The sequence below is a fragment of the Carcharhinus amblyrhynchos genome, chromosome 7 (assembly GCF_965287045.1).
Source record: "Carcharhinus amblyrhynchos chromosome 7, sCarAmb.v2.hapA, whole genome shotgun sequence".
NCBI lineage: Eukaryota > Metazoa > Chordata > Chondrichthyes > Carcharhiniformes > Carcharhinidae > Carcharhinus > Carcharhinus amblyrhynchos.
The window spans coordinates 70,793,808-70,820,640 of NC_137330.1; the positions used below are offsets into that span (position 1 = coordinate 70,793,808).

The 26,833-nt window shown below is 43.1% G+C and overlaps 1 protein-coding gene across 1 annotated transcript; it reads left to right on the forward strand.

Annotated features, from left to right (window-relative positions):
* The first annotated feature begins 67 nt into the window (after positions 1 to 67).
* On the forward strand, positions 68 to 26,217 carry LOC145345496 (BSD domain-containing protein 1-like). Its single transcript, XM_080193324.1, has 12 exons — positions 68 to 127; positions 229 to 324; positions 434 to 482; positions 5,291 to 5,407; positions 7,399 to 7,566; positions 7,660 to 7,714; positions 9,407 to 9,513; positions 10,200 to 10,268; positions 13,279 to 13,360; positions 13,489 to 13,968; positions 25,550 to 25,653; positions 25,741 to 26,217. Exons 2-12 carry the CDS (start codon positions 314 to 316, stop codon positions 25,783 to 25,785), a joined length of 1,287 nt encoding a protein of 428 aa, XP_080049450.1. The 5' UTR covers positions 68 to 127; positions 229 to 313; the 3' UTR covers positions 25,786 to 26,217.
* The last annotated feature ends 616 nt before the right edge of the window (positions 26,218 to 26,833 follow it).

Sequence of the window (26,833 nt, forward strand, 5' to 3'; positions counted from 1 at the left end):
CATCAGAGCGCCTTGACCCCAGGCACTTATATTCTCATTGCAATATATTGCAGCAGTTCTGTGCGAGTTCCTGCCCGCCGATTAATACTTAAGAATTGGTGCCTCTATTAAAGTGGTTCTGAATCAGGTAATGTCGAGTGTTCGTTACCATTCCACATAATGAGTTTTGCCACGGTGGCAATGATGCCATGTCTCTCTGCCTGTGTTGTTTTTTTTGTCGCCTTTCAGATAACCAGCTGTTTCTGACCGCAAGCTTTGTTTGGGTCCAAGCTGTTGTCATTCTCACGCCTGTAAAGTCGCTCGTACCACCCGAATGGCGGAGAGGTAAGTAAGCAGCAGTTACAAACAGTTCATAAACTGAAAGCAACGCGAAGCAGCGGCAATTTATTTAAAAAAAATAGATTCTACTGACTTCTCCTGATTCCCTTAATAGGTGGTGGAGGCATTGGATTCAAGACAACATCGCAACGGTCAAAGCCAAGGTATGGAGTTTTTAAAAAAAAATCAGACTTCCTGCAAAGCCGAATAAAGTGGTATTGCAATTCGTGAGATTGCTTTAGAATGTTTAACAATTAAACTTGCTAATGATTTTGTTAAGGATTCTAACACTCTGTCCATTCCATTCATTTCTGCCGTTATATCCCATTACAGACCTACTTTGATAAATATAATCCCAAATCTTCATGTCTGCACATCCTTGGAGACGGGGTGTAGGGTTGGCTGATGAGTCTTGGGCCTCTATGGAAGATCTTGGGTAGGAATTGCTTGGGAAGTTTAGACTATCCTGGGATAGCCATGATGTGGAGATGCTCGGGTGGGCACAGTAAAAGCAGGTTAAAGTCCAACAGGTTTATTTGGAATCATGAGCTTTCGGCGCACTGCTCCTTCATCAGGTTAGTCTTTGTATAGGAATTGCCCTTAAAGTTTAGACTTCCCTGGGATAGTCCGTGAATGTCTCCATCCCAACTTGGTATCTAGGCTAGAGACATGCAACTTACCTGGATACTGATCTAGGGAATGTTATAGTTGAAAACCTGGTCTAACACCTGGATAACTCCACAACCAAACTCACCCGACCCCTCACAATCCACCATCATGCAATGCCTCCCATCACACACCACCCTCCTCCCAGAAATACAACTAACCTCCCTGAGCAGATAGGACTAACTCCCCTTCACTAAGCTCCCTCCTCTGAACACCCCCTTGACCACTTGATTGCCCCCCTCCCCCCCAATAATCAGAAAACCCAGCCACTCGTAGACATTCCTGACTACTACCCTCACCTCCATCCCGGTCTGACCTGACTATCCCAGTGATCACCCGACTACTAACCTTATGCATGTCACCAACCTACCCAATCACTCATTCATTCACCCATTCGTCTATACGCTCATTCATTCAGTAACCCGCACTCATTCATCAAAAGACTGGATTTTTGAAAACCTTCCTTTAAACTAGAAAGGATGGGGGGAGGGAATTGCGATGGGGAAACTGGGATGGAGGAGGTTAGCTCCCAGGTAGGGGAGGACCGCAGGCAGAATGGGAGGGAGGTTAGACAGGGGGTGGAGAAGGGAAATGCCCAGACTGAGGGGCTGAAGTGTATATATTTTAATGCAAGGAGTGTAGTGAATAAGGTAGATGAGCTTAGGGCGTGGATTGCTGCTTGGGATTGTGATGTGGTGGCCATTACGGAGACTTGGATGTCTCAGGGACAGGCCTGGGTATTTCAGGTGCCAGGTTTCAGATGCTTCAGGAAGGACAGGGAGGATGGCAGAAGAGGTGGTGGAGTGGCACTGTTGATCAGGGACAGTGTCATGGCTGCAGAGAAAGAGGATGCCGTGGAGGGACTATCTACAGAGTCTCTGTGGGTGGAAGTTACGAACAGCAAAGGGTCGAAAACTTTGCTGGGTGTATTCTACAGGCCACCCAATAGTGACAGGGAAGTTGAAGTGCAGATAGGGAAACAGATTCTGGAGAGATGTATTAATAACAGAGTTGTCGTGATGGGAGACTTCAATTTCCCAAACATCGACTGGAATATCCCTAGGGTAAGGGGTTTGGATGGGGAGGAGTTTGTTAGGTGTGTTCAGGAAGGTTTCCTGACACAGTATGTGGATAAGCCTACGAGGGGAGAGGCTGTACTTGACCTGGTACTGGCGAATGAACCAGGGCAGGTGATGGATCTCTCGGTAGGAGAGCATCTTGGGAATGGTGACCATAATTCTATCTCCTTCACAATTGCATTGGAACGAGATAGGATCAGGCAGGCTAGGAAGGTGTTTGTCTGGAGTAAGGGGAGATACAAAGAAGTCAGGAAGTTACTTGGACAAATAAACTGGAAGGAGGTGTTCTTAGGGAAAAGTACCGAAGGAAGGTGGCGGATATTCAAGGAATGTTTGTCTGGAGCTATGCATGACAACGTTCCGATGAGACAAGGGGGTTTTGGTAGGTCGCGGGAACCGTGGTGCACGAAGGCTGTGTTGAACCTAGTCAGGAGGAAAGGGAAGGTGTACAAAAGGTTCAGGGAACTAGGAGAGGTTAAGGATCTTGAGGAGTATAAGGACTGTAGAAAGGAGCTTAAAAGGGAAATTAGGAGAGCCAGAAGGGGTCATGAGAAGACCTTGGCGGGTAAGATTAAGGAGAATCCCAAGGCCTTCTATAAATATGTGAAAGGTGAAAGGATGAGAAGAGAAGGGATAGGACCTATAAAAGGTGAAGGGGGAAAGGTCTGTGTGGAACCAGAAGAAATGGCAGAGGTGCTTAATGAGTACTTTGCCTCAGTATTCACGGTGGAAGCTGATCTGGGAGATTTTGCTACGGATTTGCAGCAGATGGAAAAGATTGAGTTTGTGGATATTAAGGTGGAGGATGTGTTAGAACTTTTGAATTCTATCAAGATAGATAAGTCGCCGGGACCAGATGGGATGTACCCCAGGATACTGTGGGAGGCGAGGGAAGTGATTGCAGAGCCCCTGGCGATGATCTTTGCGTCGTCAATGGAGACGGGAGAGGTTCCGGAAGATTGGAGGATTGCGGATGTAGTCCCTATTTTTAAGAAAGGGAACAGAGATAGCCCGGGAAGTTACCGACCGGTGAGTCTGACCTCAGTGGTTGGTAAGCTGATGGAGAGGCTTCTGAGGGACAAGATTTACGAGCATTTGGAGAGGTTTGACATGATCAGGAATAGTCAGCATGGATTTGTCAAGGGCAGGTCGTGCCTTACGAGCCTAGTTGAGTTCTTCGATAATGTGACTGAACACATTGACGAAGGAAGTGCCGTGGTGTACATGGACTTCAGCAAGGTGTTTGATAAGGTCCCCCATGCAAGACTTCTTGAGAAGGTGAGAGGGCATGGAATCCAAGGGCCTTTGGCCTTGTGGATCCAGAACTGGCTTGCCTGCAGAAGGCAGAGAGTGGTTGTGGATGGGTCTTTTTCTGCATGGAGGTCAGTCACCAGTGGAGTGCCCCAGGGATCTGTTCTAGGACCCTTGCTGTTTGTCATTTTCATAAATGACCTGGATGAGGAAGTGGAGGGATGGGTAAGTAAGTTCGCTGATGACACGAAGGTCGGTGGTGTTGTGGACGGTCTGGAAGGATGTCAAAAGTTGCAGCAGGACATAAATAGGATGCAGGACTGGGCGGAGAAGTGGCAGATGGACTTCAACGCGGATAAATGCGTAGTCGTCCATTTTGGCATAACCAACGGGATGAACGAGTACACTATCAAGGGCAGGAGTCTTAGTAGTGTTGAAGAGCAGAAGGATCTTGGGGTTCGGGTCCACAGGACTCTTAAATCGGCCTCGCAGGTGGAAGAGGTGGTCAAGAAGGCGTATGGTGTACTGGCCTTCATTAATCGAGGGATTGAGTTTAGGAGTCGGGAGGTAATGCTGCAACTTTATAAGACCCTTGTCAGGCCTCATTTGGAGTACTGTGTGCAGTTCTGGTCGCCTCACTATAGGAAAGACGTAGAAGCTATTGAAAGGGTACAGAGGAGATTTACAAGGATGTTGCCTGGACTGGGAGGCATGCCTTATGAAGTTAGGTTGAGGGAGCTGGGTCTCTTTTCCCTGGAGAGACGAAGGTTGAGAGGCGACCTGATAGAAGTTTATAAAATGTTGAGAGGAATAGATAGGGTGGATTCTCAGAGGCTATTTCCCCGGGTTGAAATGGTCGCTACGAGAGGACACAGATTTAAGGTGCGGGGAGGAAAGTACAGAAGTGATGTTAGGGGTAAGTTTTTCACTCAGAGGTGGTGAGTGAATGGAATCGGCTGCCGTCAGTGGTGGTGGAGGCGAACTCGCTGGGGTCTTTTAAAAGACTTCTGGATGAGTATATGGGGTTTTATGGGATTGGGGGTTATAGATAGGTCTATAGATTGGTAGGTGTTGATGTGATCGGCGCAACTCGTGGGCCGAAGGGCCTGTTTGTGCTGTAGTGTTCTATGTTCTATCTGAATCTGGCATCTACTGCCTTAAAAAAAGGAGGATATTCTCTCCTTCCTCTGACTCTAGTCCATTCAATTTAGACCAACATTGTTGCATTGCCCATTTCTCTGTCAGCTGGGTGTTTTGAAGAACCTTCCTGGAAAGTCTTCAAAGAGCTTTAAGTGGCATCTCCATGTGTCACACCTGCTTGAGCAGTACCATTTGTGATAAAGTAGTTCTAGATTTCTCTATCCTAGTGCCTGGTAAATATCCTTAAATTTACATCTGTGTTACTGCCAAACCTACAATACTAAATGCCATTGTTGTTTGCACATTATCATCTTATTTATGCTTTTGTGGTCACTAAACAAGAATTATTGAAGGGGAATAAGATTCTCTTCTCTTGCATTTGCTTTTATAAATTATCAATTGTCACAGTACTGCTAGCATCATGTTTTGTAGAAATAGTTTTAAATCCTTTATCCTTTCAAATAGAAACAGTCTCACAGTAGCATTTTTTTCCTACTCATTATTGATCCCTTGAGGTAGTTAATCCATTGCAGATTAGGCTGAATCAGAAAGTCACTTCAGTGTAGTGATTTCATGTGCCTCAAGCCAGCACTGTAGACACACATCTGTATGAATGTCTCCAAAGGAAATCATAGCTCTGATGTTGTTATAGGAAGGAGAAGATTTTCATAGGTTGTGGCTTTTTGATGGCATTGCCAACTTGTTCACTGGATGAAGAACGTTGGCAATGTGCCACATGTCTGCTGTTTATGTATAAACTACTGTACTCCAATGATTTCACATTGTGTACCAGGATTACGACTATATCCTTTAAATTTTATCATTTTAATTTGCAGTCTGCAAAAGCTGTGGAGCTTTTGACGCATGATTTGGCTGAATTCACTCAGGTTATCCAACATGACACTGTGACTACCATTGCAGCCACGGCTTTAGCATTCAAAGAGAAACTTAATGTGAGTCTATAGCCTATTATAATTTACACTGTACATACCAAGTTTCTGATTGCATATCTGTTAATAAATTTACTTTTTTTCTGGTAAGGAAGTATAAGCATGTTCTGGTTGAAGCGTCAAGTTCCTCTAAGGAAACTTGCTTCTGTTTATTTTGCTTCAGCATTGATAAACATATCCTATAATGGGATGTGTGACTGCACTGCATGTATATACATATATAAAAATAGCCCTTATTTATGATCTTTGCATGACAGCAATTTTAGTCATGCTGCGATTTCAGTAGAAAACTAATCCAGTTACACTGAAAGCAGAACATGCGGATGTGGGAAATCTGAAATAAAAACAAAAAGTGCTGGAAATACACAGCATTTTTGACAGCATCTGTGACGAGAAAAATACAAGCTCACTGATTCCCACAGCTATCTTGACTGCAGCTCCTCGCGCTCTGCTTCTTGTAAGTAATCCATCCCATTCTCCAAGTTTCTCCATCTCTATCGCATCAATTCCAATGATGCCACCTTGGAAAATGGTGTTTCTGACATGTCTGCCTTACTGCACCTATGCCCTCAAACCTTCCATTCCTCCCAGAGCCATGATAGGATCTCCCTTGTTCACACTTCCCACCGCACCAGCGTCTGCATTCAAAGGATCATCCTCCGTGATTTCCACCGACTCCAGCGTGATGCCACCATGAATCACGTCACTGTCTGTGTCAGCATTCTGCAGGGACCACTCACTTCATGGCACCCTAGTCCACTTCACCATCACCCTACCACCCCATCCCTTTAAATGGCACTTCCTCATGAAATCACATAAGGTGCAACACCTGCCCCTTAACCTCCTCCCTCCTCACCATTTAAGGCCCCAAACATTTCTATCAGATTAAGCAGTATTTCACTTGCACGTCCTTCAATTTGATCTATTGTATTCACTGTTTTCAATGTGGTCTTCTCTACACTGGGGAGATTAACCACAGACTGGGTGACTGCTATGCAGAACATTTTCATTCAGCCTGCAGGCATAATTCCAACCTTCCTGTCATTTGCCATTTCAACTCAACATCTTGCTCTCATGCTTGTTCACATGTTCATCTTTGGCCTGCTGCAAAGCTCCTGTAAAGCCCAGCTAAAGCTGGTGGGACAACATCTCATCATCTGATGAGGCATGTTACAGCCCTCAGGACTCAATACTGAGTTCCAACAACTTTAGACTGTTTTCTTTCTCCTTCCTCTTAACCTTTTTTTTTATCCAAAATATGTTTGGTCCCAATTCAGTCCTCCCACTCCTCTCACCCACTTTGCCATCAATCGCTTATTCTTTAGTTTTGTATTCATTGAGCACTGACATTTGTTCTTCCATCAACACATTCTGATATCTTACCTTTATGCCACTGTCATCACCTTCTACAGCCCTACATGCTTCCTCTCTCTTGTGACTTACACATCTTTACTGCAATCTGACCCACCTTTCACTGACCTTCTAATCTGCTCCAGCTGCTCTATCCCTTTTGTACAGTATATAATCCATCACATTTCTGCCGCTCTGTAATTCTGAAAAAGAGTCATAAGAACTTGAAACTCTGTTCCTTTCTCCATAGATGCTGCTAGATCAGTTGTATTTTTCCACACTTTGTTTTATTTCATGTTGATAATGAAGTGTAGTACAGTTAATGATTTCTGATAACAAAAGATAGAATGTCTTTGATGTTTTGGTATTTATGTTCCAGTAACAATGTAACTGCAAATTTGTGAATTTAAGAGTTATATGTTGAACAATATTTTATCTGATTCCAAAAGAAAGTATGCAACATCTTTCAGTTATCAAGTTCATTAATTTCCCTGAGCTAATATGATTTTTAATTTTCATTATAAGTAGCTGTTATTTTCTCCTCTCACTCCTATGTTCAGTAAAACCAGAGGTGGATATCACCATGATACTTACAAACTGCAGAAGTATAGAGGATTTATTTTGGTGCTTTTCTTCTCTTCCAGGTTGAAGAACACACAGAAGGAGACCAGGCATTGAGCAAAGGGCTGTCAAAATTGCTTGGAGCTATTTCTGATGCATTTACACCTACAGTGGAAGAATCCATCACGTCTGATGTGGAAACAAAAAAGGATACTCAGATGCAAATTAGTGACTCGTATGATGGTTTTAAGGTACACAGTGTTGTCAGATAATGGATAGAGGTGAAGTAGAAGGACAAATTATTTTTTGAAAACAACTATCTTTTAACATTTTTTATTTCGCAGGTCCGCCTCACTAACCTTCAGATTGATCCTGCAACGTACTCCAGTAGGCCAGATGGTAAGATGTAACAAAATAGTAAAATCAACATTTGGAGAGTTGCAAACAATATTTCTTCCAAAGATTTTCATATTTTAACTATTGCATCATTCCTTTTTATATATTAGATTATTTCATGTAGTAACTCATCACATTTCTCTGCTGTCCCCATTTCACCAGCAGCATAGGCACGCTCTTTCTTCTCCCTGGCGAGTCAAGGGCTCACTCCTCAGAACATGTGTGAGTTCTCAGGCATGACTCCACCAGCTAGGTGTGCCTACTTACACCCGTTGTGGTTGAGTTTGCCCTGTGATGACACAAAGAGGAAGAGTGTAGGTGGGAGTGTTGACATTTAAGCTGGTGATGAGATGTGGCATGCATGGGACTTGAGTAGGAACTGGAGTGTGAGGAACATAGTAGGTACTGAGCGAACATGGTGATTTTGCGAGGAAAGGGGAAATCTGGTGCCAAGGTAGCTGAGTCAGAGACAGGGTTAGGTGTGCAAAAGGTGTGCGAGGGGGTTCAGTGGGAGACCGGGGGTGGTTCACTTACCCTGCTGAGTGAAGATCATTCATCATCTGACATTGCTGCCCATTCTCACTGCATCCGGGGAGTAGAGAGCCAGGGTAAAGTGTGTCTTGCCTCCGCTCCATCCAGCATTCTGGTGAGGGCCCCCTCCAAGTTGCACGGTGCTGCCTTCTTGTCTGCTGTTCCCTGCAGTCATTGTGAAAGAAGTGCTAATGTGCCGTTTATATGGAGCTGTCCAGTGCTTGTAGCAGTTAGGTTGTTGCAGGGCTGGCAAATCAGAGGGAACGTGCCACTGGAGGAGCATGAAACCCATGGGCATAAAAATTATTACCAATGGGGCATGAGATTCAGCCCAAACCATGCCAGCGCCGTCAGTGGGAGTCATTCCCATGCCAGAACCAATACTGTGCTATTTTCTGGTAAGATTGCACCCAAAATATTGGGGGTTAGACGGGAAAGTAGAGATTAGGCCACAATCAGATCAGCCACCCTCTTATCAAATGAGGAAGTAGGCTTGAGGGACCAAATAGCCTACTTCTTCTCTTAAGAAATCCCCTCTACGTTGATATCAAGGCCACCCAGAATATTGTCCCCCGCCACCCAGTGGTGAAGGAGAAAACACTCCATTTTTTTCTGAGATGATCACACTAAAACCAATTGTATAGTTACCATGAGCCAAATGGTCTACTTAAATGCCATTATGACTGAGACACAATTCTCTACCCTAACAAGAACTAAACAATGTTAGTGATTCAGAATAATGCATCCAGGGTAATAAGAAAACAATGTGCAGATTTGCTATTCCTTGTGGCCTGTGTAACGAACAAGATTTGTCATTTTCACTGTGTTTCTAACTCCAGTGCAAAGCAATTTCTTAGATATTCACCTGACTTGCTCATCTCAGATTTAATGATTATACTGAAATTGTTGGTTTCAGCCTCCCTACATATCCTTCCTTCATGGTTCAGTCTCACTTTTGCTTTGAATGTGCATAATGAAAAAAGATCAGTGCTTCTTTTTAGTGAGTAACCTGCAGGAAACATTTTCTGTAATTCAAAATATTCAAATTTATTTTAGCTCTTTCCAGCAAATTAAATACTGAATTTCAAAGCTGACCTGTTTTCGGTGATTATTTGGATGAGCTCACTCTTTTCTCATTCTATGTGAATCCTTTTATGTCTGCAGATCAATTTAACTTCTGGCTGTTGACCTTCAGCTTGGAAGATGAGAACTGTTCAATATCGGATCTCTTGGTCAATAGTCCACCAATAAGAGATCTTTACGCAAAACTGGTAAATTTAACAGAAAACATTTTTGGTGAATTAAAATATTTAGATAAGTTGCATGCAACCACACATATGCAAAGATGGATTTCGCTTCCAGCTCTTGAGGAGTCAGTTCGCTGTGTTGGCAGGATGGCTGGTTAGTGATGCAGAGCACAGGTTCAATTCTTGTATCGGCTGATGTTATTCATAAAGGCTTGCCTTTCAACCTTGCCCTTTTTCCTGAGGTGTTTCCTGATCCTCAGGTAAAATTGCCACCAGTCAGCTCTCCATCAAAAGGGAGAGCAGCCTATGGTCATCTTGGACTTTACCTTACTTATAGATTACTTTGTATTCTTGGAAGAAAAATATGGATTGTGAAGCTAAAACAATTTCTTCAAATTGCTGCAAAAAATATTCAAATTCAGTTTGAGCTAACAATTTTATCTTCATCATATTATTCCTGTAAACTTTTAAAAAGTTGTGGTTTAGAAGAGTGGGCTGAAATATTATTCTTTTGAGGATCAACTTTGCAGTCTCATTTTTGTGAATGAGCTAAGCCGTGCTAATTTAAGCAAGTCTGTTAATTTTATGTAACTCATGAGAAGCATTGTTTTATTAATAGACTCTTTATGCTTTAACTTTACTGTGCTTGTATTGTGTATTTGAGCTTTTTATGTTTGATTTGCCTATTTTTATTTGAAATATTTTAACAGGTTCCTTCTGAGGTCACTCATGCTGACTTTTGGTGTCGGTATTTCTACAGAGTACACCAACTTCATCAGGTCAGGACTGCAATGGATAGACATTTTCTGGACAAGACAATAAAGATGCGCAGTATGGGTACTAACATTAATTTCAGCATCTCTGGGCACCGATGGTGGGATGGCAGATGAAAGTAAACAATTGCTGTAAATTCCCCTGTTTTGGATGGCAGATGAGGAGTAGGTCATGTTTGGTTGTAGCACCCTCTGGATCAAATGTCTAGTTAGCACAGAGGATCACTCCTAGTAAGTTTGATTATTGGAAGGTGATTAACATTCATGAAAATGCTGTACTACGATTCATCTTTTTCAAGAGCAAGAAAGGATGAGGACAGAAAAGCAGAGACAAAGTTTGACAGAAAATGGGATTTGAGGATGGGAGTTGCTGTGAAATTCTCCTATTGGTGAAACTTGGGGACTGTGTTGGTGGTTAGTTCTAACTAATTATTCTATTGAATATTGGATTTCTGTAGGCAAAAGCATTTGTAATAAATTGATGTCATTTCCAGACAAGTGATGCTGATTGTGCTATTCTATTAAAAAAGACAATTAAAATAGCCTTAAGAAGAGGTAAGCTTATAATAAAAGCAAAATGGTACCAAAATGTTTTCTCTTGGGTAGGGCAGTGGTGTAGTGGTATTGTTACAGGACTAGTAATCCAGAAATCCAGGGTAATGTTCTGGGGACCCTGATTCAAATCCTACCATTGCAGATGGTAAAATTCAAATTAAGTAATAAAAAACGTGGAATTAAAATATTAACCATGAACATGAACCCATTGTTGATTGTCATAAAAACTTGTTCAGTTCACTAGTTTCCTTTAGGGAAGGAAATCTGTCGTCCTTACCTGGTCTCGCCTACGTGTGACTCCAGCAATGTGGGTTGACTGTTAAATACCCTCAGAGATGGGCAGTAAATGCTGACCCGTGCAGTAATGCCCACATCCCACAAACAAATAAAACAAAATATTCCACATTATCAGCAAGTGCAGGATGATGGAATGTTGTTGCCTTGTTTCAAACTTGTGCACCTTCCAAGTGACTTGCCCAACTAGCGCCATAAAATAGCAGAATCACCATTTGATTTGATTTATTATTGTCACATGTATAGTATGAAATGAAAAGTATTGTTTTTTGTGTGCTGTACAGACAGAGCATACTGTATATAGAGAAGAAAATGAGGGAGTGCAGAATGTAATGTTGCAGTCATAGCTAGGGTGGAAAAAGATCAAATTAATGCAAGGTGGATCCATTTAAAAATCTGATGGCAGAGTAGAGAGACAGCTATGCCACAGTTTGTTTAGTGGAATACTGTGTTTATAAGAACCATCACTGGAAGTTTTTTTTGAGGCTCCCAGCTTATTAAATATTAGCAGCTCTTACTGAGGGGGCTGACTGTTGTTCTGGCCATATTGTACAAGTAGTAATTCAGATCTATGGGGCACAGTTCACCCAAAGAAAAAGACTATCATCTCAGGTGGGAATTGCATCATGTTTGGGTGCGATCCCGATTGCAATCCGCCCATGACTAGTCATCTTTTTGGACGGGAATGGGGTTTGTGCGGGGTTGGGCTTACACATGTTGGTACACAAATCAGGTTCCTCTGAGATTGAGGTGCCTTTTAAAAAGGATGCTCCAATTTTTGAGTAAAGTGACAGCCACCCCCTCCTCCACCCCCCTCAGGACATTGCAAATTCCGCTGCCGCCCGCCCCCCACAGATAAGGGCATCACCCCCAACCCTTCAGCATAGAGAGACAACCAACCTACCCCCATTCCCCCATCACTAAATAGTTGGGTCACCCATCTGCCCCCCACACACACATAACACACCACACGGGCATCAGGGTAACCCAACCTACCCGTTACCCCTCCCAAGTGAGCAACACCCTAATATGGGATAGCCAAGAGCTTCCCCCTTCAGGCACCGCCTGTGTCCCAGAGGGGCAATGCCAAGGCATATCCTGTCCTGACTACCTGGAGCTACAACAGCCTTTGAGTCCCTCGACGTGGCCATCATGTCTATCGAGAGAATTCAGCAGTGGCTGTGAGAAGGTCCTCTTTGAGTATCCTGTGTCAGTTGCTTGTATTTGTTAAAATCGGCCGCTGCTAAAGGCAGGCTGTTCAGGCAGAAGAATTAGAAAAAGAAATCCTTTAAACATTGCACTCAAATTGCACACCTGGACTTTCTAGGAAGCCCTTCAGATTTGAAAAAAATTCCCTTTAAAAAATCTGATCAGGCAGAGCACCTCCTCTTTCTAGGGGGAACTTCAGCTTAGAAAGAAAACCAGTATAAAAATGCAGTCAGAAAGAACACCTGCTCAAAAAGTGAAGTACCTCAGAGTTAATGGAGTATAAAGTGCTACAAAAACAAACCAAGCTATTCCCTGTTCTGAAAATGCATTCAGTTGTCAGTCAAGAGGCTTGTAAAAGTCAATGTATGGTGAAGGGCTATGAAAACAAACAAAGCTAATCCCACATTTGAAGTAGGTGACACTGTCAATCAGAGAACATTAAAGAGTTCTTGGGCCATCTGTTGCTTTTCAAGGTTGGTTGTGGAAATTCCTCCTTTAAAATAGACTGGGGCTGTCAATCCAATGTTCATGGGTCATGAAATTGAATATGAACAAATGACTTCAAAGTGATTCAAAGCAACAGAGAAAAGAATCTCCATATCAACCTGAAATTTACATTTGATAGAGATGTCAAAGATTTCCAAGGCAACATTGGGGACACTAGCCATGTAATGTAAAATGTAAGCATGATCTGAATACAGTATGTAAAGGGGCATGGTAATAAATAATGGAAATAGCAGTTATCCATATAACACTTGCACAATCCAAAGGCTAATTGCAGTGTAACTTGCAATAAAAAAAAATTGTATAAACATGTAACAGTTATGTAATAACAAAAATAGACAAATTCAGCAGGTAACAGGGAAGAAGTGGATGGGATATAAAAAGAGGAAATATTAAAATTTAAATCAGAATTACAAACCAATACACCTTATTACTAATTGCACCTTTTGTTTAGGAGGAATCCAGGAGACAAGCTTTAAAAGAAAGAGCAGAACAAAGCACACACTCTGAGGATCTTAAATGGGAAGATGACGAAGGTACAGACTACTTAGAACTCCTTGCTCCATTGTGGAGATTTATTTAAGTGATCTTGTGTACATAGAATAGTACAATGACCTAAGTAATTCAAAATAGTTAACTTTCTGTTTTGTCTTTTTGACCTCAGATGAGTGGGATGACACAAGTGTACCCTTGGCTGCTACTTTTAGACCCAACAATCTAAACATAACAAGCAACATGCATGGTAGAACACTTGAACAACCAGGAAACAACAAAGTGGAAGAAACTGGCTTAGGAGCAAGTCTTTCTGAAAGCACATCCAATGAAATGCACCCGCATGCATTGCTTTCTGTTGTGGACAGAAAAGGAATCCTACATAAACCTCCAGCAGGAGAAACTATCCAAATGTTGGAATCATTTTTGGAAGTTGAGGGGAAGCATGTTTTAAAAGAAGAATTGTGTTACAAACTGTTTGCAGATGAAGGCATAAGTATTGGTGAGGACACCCTAGGTTTTGAAGAGTACCCCATATCCACTCCTGAGCTGAGTGATCACGAGAGAATCCATTTACAGTCTGACACTGCTCAAAATGCAACAGTAGAATTAAATTCTAATATTGATGAATCTTCTTTTAAGGGCGAAAATGGTGAGTGTTTTATTTCAAATTATATATTAAACTTGACTGTTTGTCAAATTGTTTCTTTTTTTTTTAATTCTTTGTCTTTTCTACCAATCTTACCCCTGCTGAAGTTTGTAGCTGCTTGCTTCAGTACAAATTGATAGGTCCAGTCACCCTGTGGTACCTAGCACAAGTGACCATTCTTCAAATTTGCACTTTGTCGTTGAGTGCCAGCAGGCTGGTGACAGTTGGGCTCCACAGAAAATTCTAGCATGTATTCAGCATGTTTTTCACAAGCTTACTTGTAGTATTGGTTCCTGGACTGCAACCAGGAATGGAAACTATGGTTAATTTTCCTCTCTCTAACTTGGGATAGCTAAGACCAGTTGTGTTAATACTGCTGGCAATCTGGCTGAAATCATTAAACTTGGCACAAGCCGTAAATTGAAATTGCGATTAGTTTATTCTTTCTTTGCCTTGGTTCGTTGAGTAATTCGGAAGCATTTTTAAATTTTTAATTTGCTGCTAAATTTCTTGTGTTTGAACATCACTTTAGAAAAATCGGGGGCAATTTTCCCATCCTGTGTTGCTTCCCACTGACACCATAGCCTCCATGCGTCTCCCAGCGCCGGATTTCTGGTGTCATCAGCTCCGGGCCAGAAATCAGGAGATCGGGTCTGCAGTTAAGGAGGTGGGATCGAGGCTGGCCTGGGCCAATGATCGGGGCATAAGGGGATCGCACAGCCAGCGATGCTGGCCAGCCCCATGGCCCCCACAATCGAGCTGGCCAGTGATTGGGAGGCTGGCAGACAGAGGCCACTGCGCATGCGCCGATCTCGGCACTGACAAATTAGCGCATACGCACTGGCCCCCTCAGTGCTATGCTGCAAGACACTCCAGTGGGAATAGGCACTGCCCCCTGGTTTTTCACGTGAATCATGCTGAGGCACGCTGCAGTGCACAGGGTGTGGGAGATTCATTTTGAAACTACTGCTGAAAACATCTGCGGGATTTACTCCAGTTTTTACGCGAATTCAACACTTTGAATTTTTTGGGGAGATTAGTCCCCACTATCTTTAGTTTAGCACTTGCAGAATCTATTTAAATTAAGAAGTTTTATGTTTAGCTTAGATTCCCTCTTTATGTCATACTTTTTCTGTCAAGCCACGTCTATCACTTTTCAAATTTCCTGTTTCAGAGAAATATGTATATTAGTGGTGATTCAGACCCTCCAGTCTGAACCTCCCAGATGCATCATGTTGTGGTACAGTTGCTAATAGATAATCTATAATTAAACCTAATAAGATAATTAGTTGCAGTTAATTATGGGATAAAATTGTATTCATTTGGTGGGATGCAGGCATCATTGATGAGACCAACATTTAATGCCCATACCTAATTACCTTTGAGAACATGTTGGTGAACCATCTTCTTAAACTGCTGCAGTCCACCTGGTATATGTAGAGCCACAGTGCTATCAGGAAGAGCGTTCCAGGGTTTTGACCCAGTCGTAAAAGGGACAGCAATATACTTTTGTGTGTAACTTGAAGGGGAATTTGTTTCCCAAGCACTGTTGCCTTTGTTGTTCTTGGTGTTGAGGATGCAGGTTTGGAAGCTGCTACCAAAGAGGCCTTGGTGAGCTGCTACAGTAAATCTTAGGAATAGTCCACACTTCTGCCGCTGTGTGCTGGAGGAAGAGGAGGTTCAAGATAGTAGGTAGGTTGCCAATTAAGCTGTTTTGTCCTAGGTATTTCGGGCTTCTTGAGATTTGTTGGAGCTGCATGCTTCTGGTTTAAATGGAGAGTGCTTGAGCCTTGTAGATTGTGAAAAGGCTTTGGGAGGCAGGAGATGTGCAGAATTCCAGCTTCTGACCTCTCTTGGATCCGTATCATATGGGTGATCCAGCTAAGATTTTGATCAATGATGATGCCTAGAATGTTGATGGTGTCTTTTTTTAACAACGGTGATTCTGTTGAATGTCAAGAAGAGGTGGGTTGAATCGCTTTTGTGGTGGTGGTGGTGGTCATTTCTTGACACTTAAGTGGCAACTATTAAATGTGCCACATAACAACTAAAGTCCAGGTCCTGCTGAATTTCCATCGCAGTCTGCTTCGTTATTGACCATGTCTGTAGTAAGTGCAGGTTGCTGGAGGAGCTCCAGCTCAAGGTGGATGAGCTGGCCTCTGAGCTACAGACACTGAGGCTCATCAGGGGGAGAGAGGGTGCCATTGTCAATGGGGTGCAAGTGACATCCACCCCCCCTAGACTGGCTAAATCTAAGGGTCAGGGACAAAAGGGGGCTGCTGGGAGGAGGAAGGGGGGTGAGGAGCGGAGGCCTCAGCCTCTTAATCTGCATAACAGGTTTGAGGTTCTTGCTTCCAGTCTGGAAGAGGACGAGGCAGGTGAGGTTGGTGAGCAAACTGCACACGGTACAGTGATGCAGCAGGACATAGGCAAAGAGAAGGGGAAAAGGAACGTAGTAGTGATTGGGGATAGTGGGGTGAAGGGTATTGACACTGTCCTTTGTCACAATGACAAAGTGCACAGAAGGGTGTGTTGTCTGCCTGGTGCTCGGGGACAGGTTGTCGCAGCTGGGCTGCAGAGGAACCTGGAGTGGGAGGGTGAGAATCCGGTCGTTGTGGTACATGTGGGTGCCGGCGACGTAGGCAAAGTGCGGACTGAGGATCTGGGGAGGGAGTATGAGAAGCTAGGAATGGAATTAAAAAGTAGAACCGACAAGGTGGTCGTCTCTGGGCTACTGCCTGAACTGAGTGCAGACGGGCGTAGGGTTGACAGGATAAAGGAAGTGAATGGGTGGCTCAGGGATTGGTGTGGGAGGAATGGGTTCGAATTTATGGGGCATTGGCACCAGTATTGGGGTAGGTGGGACTTGTTCGGGCGGGATGGGGTTGGTCTGAACCGTGCTGGGACCAGAGTGCTGGCGAATCGAGTAAAGAGGACTGTAGACAGGGCTTTAAACTAATTAGGGGGGGGGGAGGGTGCGAGGGTAGGTGACGCTACGAGGTCAAAAGTTAAGGATAGGGTACAGGTAAGGGAAGAGGCCGAGGATGTCCCAATTGGTGGCGTTACGGCAAATAGGGTCCAGGTGAAGGCTGGGATGAAAGCGCTTTATCTGACTGCACGAAGCATTCGGAATAAAGTGGATGAGCTGGTGGCGCAGATCGACACAAATGGATACGATCTGGTGGCCATTACAGAGACGTGGCTGCAAGGTGACAGGGACTGGGAGATGAATGTACAGGGCTATCAAGTGTTTAGGAAGGATAGGCAGGAGGAAAGAGGGGGTGGCGTAGCTCTGCTGATTAAGGATAGTATCAAGGTGGTAGCAAGGGATGATATCGGAGCCAAAGAGCAGAAAGTGGAATCGTTGTGGGTGGAGATTAGGAACAGCAAAGGGAGGAAGGCGCTGGTGGGTGTCGTCTATAGGCCCCCAAATAATGATCTGGAGGTGGGGCGGGCTGTTAACGCGCAAATAAGTGCGGCGTGCAGGAATGGGACGGCAGTAGTTATGGGAGATTTCAATCTGCATATTGATTGGTTGACCCATGTTGGACGAGGTGGGCTCGAGGAGGAGTTCTTGGAATGCTGCCGGGATAATTTCCTTGAACAGTGTGTGTTGGAGCCGACGAGGGAGCGAGCTATCTTGGATCTGGTGCTATGTAATGAGGCGGGTAGAATTAGGGACCTTGCGGTGAAGGATCCTCTTGGAGAGAGTGATCATTGCATGGTGGAGTTTCTGTTGCAGATGGAGGAGGAGAAAGTGGGTTCCCGGACACGCGTCCTTTGTTTGAATAGAGGGGAGTTTGGTAGGATGAGAGAAGAATTGGCGAATGTGGACTGGGGGAGCGCATTGGAAGGTAGGTCTGCTGAGAAGCAGTGGAGGATCTTTAAGGAGATCTTTCTTGGTGCTCAGCAGAAATTTATTCCGATGGTCAAAAAGGACAGTAGGAGGAGAGGTAATAAGCCGTGGGTAACGAAGGAGGTGAAGGAAAGTGTTAAATTAAAAGCGGAGGAATTTAGAGTAGCTAAGAGCAGTGGGCGAGAAGAGGATTGGGAAAGGTTTAAATGTCAACAAAGATTGACAAAGAAGTTGATAAAGGAGGGTCGGAGAAGCTATGAAGCTGGGCTAGCACTTAATATAAAAAAGGATAGCAAGAGTTTTTATAAATATATAAAAAGGAAGAGGCTGGCTAGGGTGAACGTTGGTCCTTTAGAGGATGAGAAAGGGGACCTAGTGGTAGGGGATGGGGATATGGCTAAGGTCTTGAATAACTTTTTTGTTTCTGTCTTCACGGAGGAGGACGTGAATAATTTGCCGGGTGTTAGCGATGGAAAGGTGGTAGGACTGGAGGGTCTTAATGACATTACTGTTACTAGAGAGGTGGTGCTCGACAGACTGGAGGGGCTGATTGTGGACAAGTCCCCAGGACCGGATGGAATGCATCCGAGGGTTCTGAAAGAAATGGCGGAGGTGATAGTGGATGCCTTGGTGGTTATTTTCCAGACGTCGCTGGATTCCGGGGAAGTGCCGGAAGATTGGAAAACGGCTAATGTTACGCCGTTGTTTAAGAAGGGTGCCAGGCAAAAGGCGGGGAATTATAGGCCGGTTAGTTTAACGTCTGTGGTAGGTAAAATGTTAGAATCCGTCATTAAGGAGGAAATTGCGAGGCATCTTGAAGGGAATTGCTTGATAGGGCAGACGCAACACGGTTTCATTAAAGGGAAGTCGTGTCTGACAAATTTACTGGAGTTCTATGAGGATGTGTCTAGGGCAGTGGATAGAGGAGAGCCGGTGGATGTGGTCTTTCTTGATTTTCAGAAGGCGTTTGACAAGGTACCTCACAAGAGGTTATTGCAGAAGGTCAGGGGACATGGAGTTGGGGGTAGGGTGTTAGCGTGGATAGAGGATTGGTTGTCAAATAGGAGGCAGAGAGTGGGGGTCAATGGGTGCTATTCGGATTGGCGGTTGGTGACTAGTGGGGTGCCCCAGGGGTCGGTGCTGGGGCCTCAGCTTTTTACCATTTATATAGATGATCTGGAGGAGGGAACCGAGTGCAGGGTGTCGAAATTTGCTGATGACACCAAGATTGGGGGAAAGGCAAATTGTGCGGAGGGTGTGGAGAGTCTGCAGAAGGATCTAGATAGGCTGGGCGAATGGGCCAGGAAATGGCAAATGGAATTTAATGTTGGCAAGTGTGAGGTGGTCCACTTTGGTAGGAAGAATGGTAGGAAGGACTATTACTTACGTGGCGAAAAACTGCAGCAGGCGACGGTGCAGAGGGACCTCGGGGTCCTTGTGCATGAGTCGCAAAAACCCAGCTTGCAGGTGCAGCAGGTGGTCAGGAAGGCGAATGGGATGCTGGCCTTCATAGCGAGGGGGATTGAATATAAAAGTAGGGAGGTCTTGCTGCAGCTGTATAGGGCATTGGTGAGGCCGCAGCTGGAGTACTGTGTGCAGTTTTGGGTGCCGCACCTGCGCAAGGATATTTTGGCCCTGGAGGGAGTGCAGAGGAGGTTTACTAGGCTGATACCGGAGTTGAGGGGATTGAGCTATGAGGAGAGGCTGAATAAACTAGGCTTGTACTCGTTAGAGTTTAGAAGAATGAGGGGAGATCTCATTGAGACGTATAAGATGATGAATGGGATGGATAGGATAGAGGTGGAGAGACTCTTCCCGCTCAAAAAAGACAGTAGGACTAGGGGGCACAGCCTCAAGATAAAGGGGAGGCGGTTTAGAACGGAGTTGAGGAGGAACTTCTTCACTCAAAGGGTGGTGAATCTCTGGAATTCTCTGCCCGTTGAAGTGGTGGAGGCTGCCTCGCTAAATATTTTTAAGAAGCTGGTTGATGGGTTTTTGATAAGAGAGGGGATTAAGGGTTATGGAGAGAGGGCGGGAAAGTGGAACTGAGCCACGACAGATCAGCCATGATCTTATTGAATGGCGGGGCAGGCTCGAAGGGCTAGATGGCCTACTCCTGCTCCTATTTCTTATGTTCTTATGTTCTTATGTTATCTGAGGAAGTATGAGTGGTGCAGTTATCAAAAACATTTTCACTTCTGAATATATGATAATGCAAGATCTTTGATGAAGCAGCTGAAGATGATTGGGCCTAGGAGCCTGCTTTGAGAAACTCCACAACGATATTCTCAGCCTGCGATAACTGGCCTTTAAGAAACCACAATCATCATTCTTTGCTCTAGGTATGTCTCCTGCCATTGAAGAGTCCTTCTCCTGAGTCCAGTTGACTAATAGTTGCCACTTATCAGTGCCTGCATGGGGTTGGAAGGGGGGCATATACTTGGGATGCTTAGTGCTCGGCGTGGGGTGGGAAGGGGAGCGTACACTTGGGTTGCTCAGTGCCAGGTGGAAGAGGGTGGTGGGGTCTGGTCAGGGGAGTTATTAATATCGTTAGAAGTGGTTTTAATTCTTCTAACATTTAATTAAGTTGGAATATTAGATGGTTCCCAAGGCAGGATATTTACTTATCAGGAGTTTGAACTTTCCAGGAAATTCCTGTGGAGACGTGTGAGGACTTCATAGGAGGTCCCCCAACAGATTTTCTAGGGTACTTCCTGGGTACAAGCTCCCCAGAGATTAGACTTTTAAATGGTGCATTTACTCTAAGTTTAGCATGTGTGTTAACGCCAAAAACAAATGTAATGTAAATCATGTATTAATCAATGCGGTCTCTTTCTGCTGACTCTGGGGTCAGAACAGCCTTGATTCCAGATTTCTTTGCATTTGTGCTATGACTAACTTCACAGAAAAGAGCTCTTTGTGTTAGTTTTTTCTTAAATCTTACATCTGGTATTTGTGTATATTTTGCTGACACTTGAGTATTTAATCTAATATTATAATAATAAATACCTGATATTTTTCTTTTGATAACTAAAGCCTTTTTAGTCTAGCTTTCAGTATTTGAGTTTTTATTTTATTAAACGACATATTATCTGACTTCTTTTGTCCATGAAATTGGTGACTCACTGATAGGCTTTTTAAAAACATGTTGTCGCTCCACTCTTGTTACAATTTTGTCACTCTGGGGGTAATTTCAAGGTTTTATACTTCCCTTCTAATGCTGGTTGCTCTTTTAAGCTTCATCTCCTAGCTCATGTTTCTCTTGCCGTGAATTGGCAGTGTTTGTACTTTCACAATGATGCCTTTCATAATTTTATCTAAAATAACTAACATTCTGTTTCCAAAAATCAATTGCACCATAGAACTGCCTACCACCAGGATGCAAAAAAGACACAGGGTTTTATTATCCATTTTATCTGCAAAATTTTGCGAAATCAGAAAAGTCACTGTGTTGAATATGCTCAACTTTGCTGATTTACTGATCCAAAGTTTCACCATTGCATTTGTTTATTTAAAATATTAATGATACATATGAAATTATTTTTCGAAAGCTGTGCCAGCTGTGGAGATAGTATCCAGTTTACTTTAAATCTGTTAATGTGTCTGATAGAACATAGATACAACTGAGACCAATGTTTTTAAAATCTAACATGCTTTCAGTAGTTCTGCAACAGGTTTGTACTGATATAATGTTTTATTTTTCACTAATTAAGATACTTTGTGTTAAACACGACAAAACTAGTTTAAGATCTCCATCTTCCATTGCTGAAGTAGAGGTACATCAGTTATTCGCTTGACCTTGAGATTATGTGACTTTTGAGTTAATCACTGTGACACTGTCTAATAGTACAAAAGTAAGGGCTATCAGATGTTAGTCACTTTAATGTAACAATTATATAGAACTCTGGATTGCTCTATATTGATTTTACTAAATTTGAGACCATTTATTTACTTTTATTGGCTGAAAAATGATTGTAGCTTTTCTTTAAGTGAATCATTGTCTAGAGCTGGGATTTTCCAGCCCTTCCTGTCAGTGGCATCTTCCAGTCCCACCAAAAGTGAACCCCTGCAGCAAGTTCCCTGGTGACGTGGCCAGAGAGCACTGCAAATAGCCATCAACATTGATGAGACCAGAAGAGACCCTAATGATGACCTGTCTCTGCCACCGGAAAACACACGTGGAGCAGGCCAGAAAATCCAGCCCAGAAATCAAAGTGTTGATGTGAACGCTTCATAAAAGTAACTAGATTCATTTCATTAATGATAGCATATTAAACACAGGTATAATGACATTGGTTAAGTCACGATACAGGCAGATGAGCAGGACTGTCACAAGTTTATTTTGAGGTGGAGACTATTGCTTGGCAAAGTGCTCAAAAGGGGTAATAACTAGACTGGTAGTCACTGGTAGATGAAAGGAAAGTGATTTGGAAGAATAAAAGCCTGTCATTATTCTCATTACGATCTCATTTACGCCTGTAAATGGGTTGATGTGGGACAAGTTTTGCAAAATCAAATGCCAATGCAATGCTGGAGGAATAGTTTTTGGAGCCTTTCATTTTGGCTGATGCGGTTGCCTGAAATAGAGGGGGGCTTAACCAAACTATTGAAAAGGGGGTCAGGTGGTTAGAACCTTGGTGATTTTCAGGAAAACCAGCTTTAGCACTGCCACATCCTTAAACAACCCACAAATCAAGGGCAGTACTGGGGATCAGGATATTGAATTCGATGATCAGCCATGATCGCAATGAATGGTGGAGCAGGCTTGAAGGACCGAATGGCCTACTCCTGCTTCAATTTTCTATGTTTCTCGTACAGATTAGGAACTGACAGTTTCAAACAGCATTCACTTGCTGTCAATTAAAATGCTACAAAGTTTGGGAGACGTTTTGTTCACAATTTGTAGTGGTTCATTTTTTAAAAAGTGCTTGTATTGATTACATGGCTTTCCGAAATCTTGAGGGATGCTAGTAATGCACTTCTTTCAAAATGAGCATCCTTCTAACAGTTCTCTTCTGGCTAAAGGAAAAAGAATTTCTGCAACAGGTTGAAGCAGCACACACAGTTGCAGAGAAAACAGCAAGAAGGGGACCTGCTGACAGAATGTTTTTTCACCTCTCTCAGCCCCCAGCAACTATAGACACATTATGTGTCCAATTCTCTGTGGGACAACACAAGGAGGCCACAACTCTCAAAGGATACTGTCAGTGTTTTGTGACTTCCTATGACCCACTGCACAACAAACGCGTTACCCATTGCAGTCAAAGTCACTGCAGTCCTTAACACCTGTATCTCCTGCTCCATCCAGTCTGCTGTAGAGGATATTGTTCAGCCTGTCATATTTGCCTTAAGCAAGTGACTGCTGCAAGTTTACTAAAACAAATACAGGATTTTGAATTAACTTTGCCCCACGGAAAACCGTGAGCTGCACTGGAGTTTGCAGATTAAAAGTTTCCCTAAGTTCAAGCCTTTGTTTATTCATCCATGCAATGTGAATGTTGTTTCACCTAGTCCTCACTAATCACAGATGCATCTGTCCTTGACAATATCAACAAGAGTGACCACCGCAGAGTCCTTGTGGAGTCAAAGTCCTTTGTTCAGATTGAAGCTATCCTCCATTGCATTGTGTTGCTACCATGGTTCTAAATGAAACAGATTCAGAACAAATCTAGCAGCTCAAAACTGGGCATCCATGAGGTGAAATAGGCCACCCTGAGGAGCTCTTGCAGTGATTGTCCTGGGACTGAAATGATTGACGTCCAACAACCACAATTACCTTCCTTTTGTGCCAGGCATGACTCCAATCATTGGTGAGTTCTCCTCTACCTCTGATTTCCATTAATACCAATTTTGCTAGAGCTGTTTTGATGCTGCACTCTGTAAAGGGCACCTTACCTCACCTCTAGAATTTAGTTCTTTTATCCATACTTGGACTCAGGGCCTAATAAGACCTTGAGCTAAGTGGCTCTGGTGGAACCCAAACTCCAAGCCAGTAAGCAGGGTAATGATGAGTAAGTGCCACTTGATAATACTGATTAGCGAGAGGAAGCTAAGGGGATGGTAATTGACAGATTGGATTTGATCTGGACAGACCTGGACGGTTTTCCACATTGCTGGATAGATATCAGTACTGGAACAGCTTGGCATGATTATTTCTGAAATTTTACTGTACTGTTGCTGGAATGTTATCCAGACCCATAGCTCTAGGTCCTTCCAGTGCCTTCAGCTAGTTTTTGATATCACATGGAGTGAATTAAATTGGCTGACAACAGGCTTCGGTCATGGTGAGGACCTTAGGAGGAGCCTGAGATGGATCGTCCAACTGGTATAGTTGGCTGAAGATAGTTGTAAATGCTTCAGCTTAGTCTTTTTGCTTTGATGTGCATCCTCACATGGGAATATTTGTGGAAATTCCTCCTCCAGTGTGTTGTTTAATTATCCACCACCATTCGGGTCTGCAGGACTGCAGAGCCTGGGTCTGAGCTGTTGCTTCTGGGATTGCTTAACTTGATTTATCACATGTTGTGTCTTCATGAAGTCCTGTGTTCCAGTTTCATCAGCTTGGCAACTCATTCAATGTTTGGTGCTGTTCTTGAACTGTCTCTTGAAATCTTAATTGAACCACCATTGCTCCTGAAAATTCTTGCCCATGTTTGACCTGATGCCATAAACCTTCATGGGTGCAGAATCAATGTTGAGGACTCTCAGAGCCATTTTCTTCTGACTGTTACCATCATGCTATCACTTCTGGCAGCATATTGGCTGTATAGTATGATTCGGTGAGTGTGATTGTGTCAGGCTGTTGTTTGACTAGTCTCGAAAGTTCTTCCAATTTTGGTCATGGCCTCAGATGTTAGAGAGCAGGACATTGCAGGGTCTGTTAGTATTTCATCCTTTCAATTTTTCTACAGCAGCTAGAATCAGTGGTAACTAGGCCATCTCAAAGGTAATTACGTATCATGTGGTCACATAGACAGATTTGAGGGCATTAATGAGCTTTTATGACAGTATCATCATTCCATATTCTGTTACTGAGACTAGCTTTTTAACTCCAAATTTATTAATTAATTAAACTTAAAGCCTACTAGCTGCCATGGTGGAATTTGAACTCCTATTCTAGAGTGTCAATCTGAATCTCTGGGTTATCAGTCTGATAACATTACCACAATGCTACCATTCCCTTCACACTTGCAATGCACATTCAAATGAAGCCCAAGCATTAAATGACTCAAACCAGACAACTAAGGCATTGGATGGAAGTGCAATCAAAACTCTTGCTTTCAGTTCTGTATCTGCTGAAGATTAACATTTGCCGTGCTATCCCTTCTCTTATTGACTGCAGTTTTATTTTGGTTGATGTAAGTTGTTCCTTTATTGATGGAAAAGGCTACTGCTTAATTAATCTAAATCCACCAGTGGCAGAAGCAGGATTGCTGATCATTATGGCTTATATTAACTAAAAACAGTGTGTCTAACAAGAGAAAAAAGTAGCTCAGATAATTTAGCTGACGAATGCAATTTTGAAGACTGTGGTGGCCAATACATGGCCAGATTCAAGGTTAGAGTTTGAGGAACATTCCAGTTATAATGGTTGTGACAGTGGGTTTGAATAGTGATAATGGGTTCAAACAGTAAGAATCTATAATATTGATTCATATTTGTAACTCTTCTCAATGATTAATGAGTTGTGTTTTCTGGACTCAGGTTTTATTATGATTTTTGTTGCAGGAAACACTTCAAATTCTGTTGAAAACTGGGATGAAGATCTTGATCTGGACATGACCGAAGAGGAAATCCAGATGACTTTATCGCGAGCTGAAGCCTCAGGGGAGGTACTAGTCTTGTCCTGCATTGCTTTTCTGCCACAATCATTACAGATTGCAAGGTGGTGATTATAATGCATTTTTTTTCTTTTCCAGCTTGAACCCGAAGAATGGGATGATTGGGTATGTGAACAGAAGTGAACTCTTCACACATCCAGGCAATTACCTACAGTATTTGTTCTGCAAGAGCATAAGTAACTGACTACTGTGTCACAAGCTGTTGCCTTTGAGTGCTACATTAAAAGGGACAATAACTTGTTTATGGACCACGTGGCTACGTTGTTCTGTGAGACGTTATACACTTGATAATCATTTTTCCATTGCACAGTTTTATGAGGTGATTGAAGATCTGCCTTTGAACATAAGTTAAATCTAATAAGGAATGCAAAATTTCAGTGATAAATGCTAATACTAAATAAAATCCTGGCAGCCTTGGTCACTAATCCACAGTGTTCATGACACAGCAGATAATTGATTGGTTTTCTTTTAAAAATTAAAGGCTACGGATTGTCAAAAGATTCAGAGCATCGTGTGATCACTGGCCTCAGTAATCTGTGGAACTCCGCATTACCCAAACCTTTGGTAGCCCAGTCAGTCATCTACATGGAAGTACTGTCAAGTGTATAAATTAATCTGACCAAGCAAAGAGGGCATTGATTGCACAGCAAATTGACTAATCTAACATAAGTTCTCTATAGCTTCCTGGATGATCCCTGTTGTATAAACATTGGAAGCTTTAGTCATTTTCTTTGCCACTGGCAGAAAGGCATACTGTGATTCAGTTATCATTGCATTAAGAAACAGAGCTCCACAGCTTCATGATTGAAGCACAGCCTCTAGAGAAAGATCTCCAAGGGACGGTCTTGCTAAACGCATGTTGATAGCTATTGCTGGATGCGTATTATTAAAATATGTAGCTCTTCCCTGATGCTGCCAGATTGATCTGTCTTACATTCCAACCTCCTATTGTTCTCCCTTGTAGGTCCCCAGAACTTCCTGAAATTCATATTGCTGTGCTTTTTAGATTGACATCTAGTGGACCTAGGACCTTACACAATCTCTTACCCTAGCAAAAATACAATTATGGATCTGCACCCTTCTATAAAACAGGAACTTGCAGCTTCAGACTTCGACTTCCTGGGCAGGATTTTCCGGCTGCATTCGGCCCAAAACCGGAAAATCCCACCCA

Coding starts and splice junctions, on each gene's coding strand:
- LOC145345496 (XM_080193324.1), top strand. Junction 7,715..9,406: donor GTACTCCAGTAGGCCAGATG/GTAAGATGTAAC, acceptor TTATGTCTGCAG/ATCAATTTAACTTCTGGCTG. Junction 13,969..25,549: donor TTCTTTTAAGGGCGAAAATG/GTGAGTGTTTTA, acceptor TTTTTGTTGCAG/GAAACACTTCAAATTCTGTT.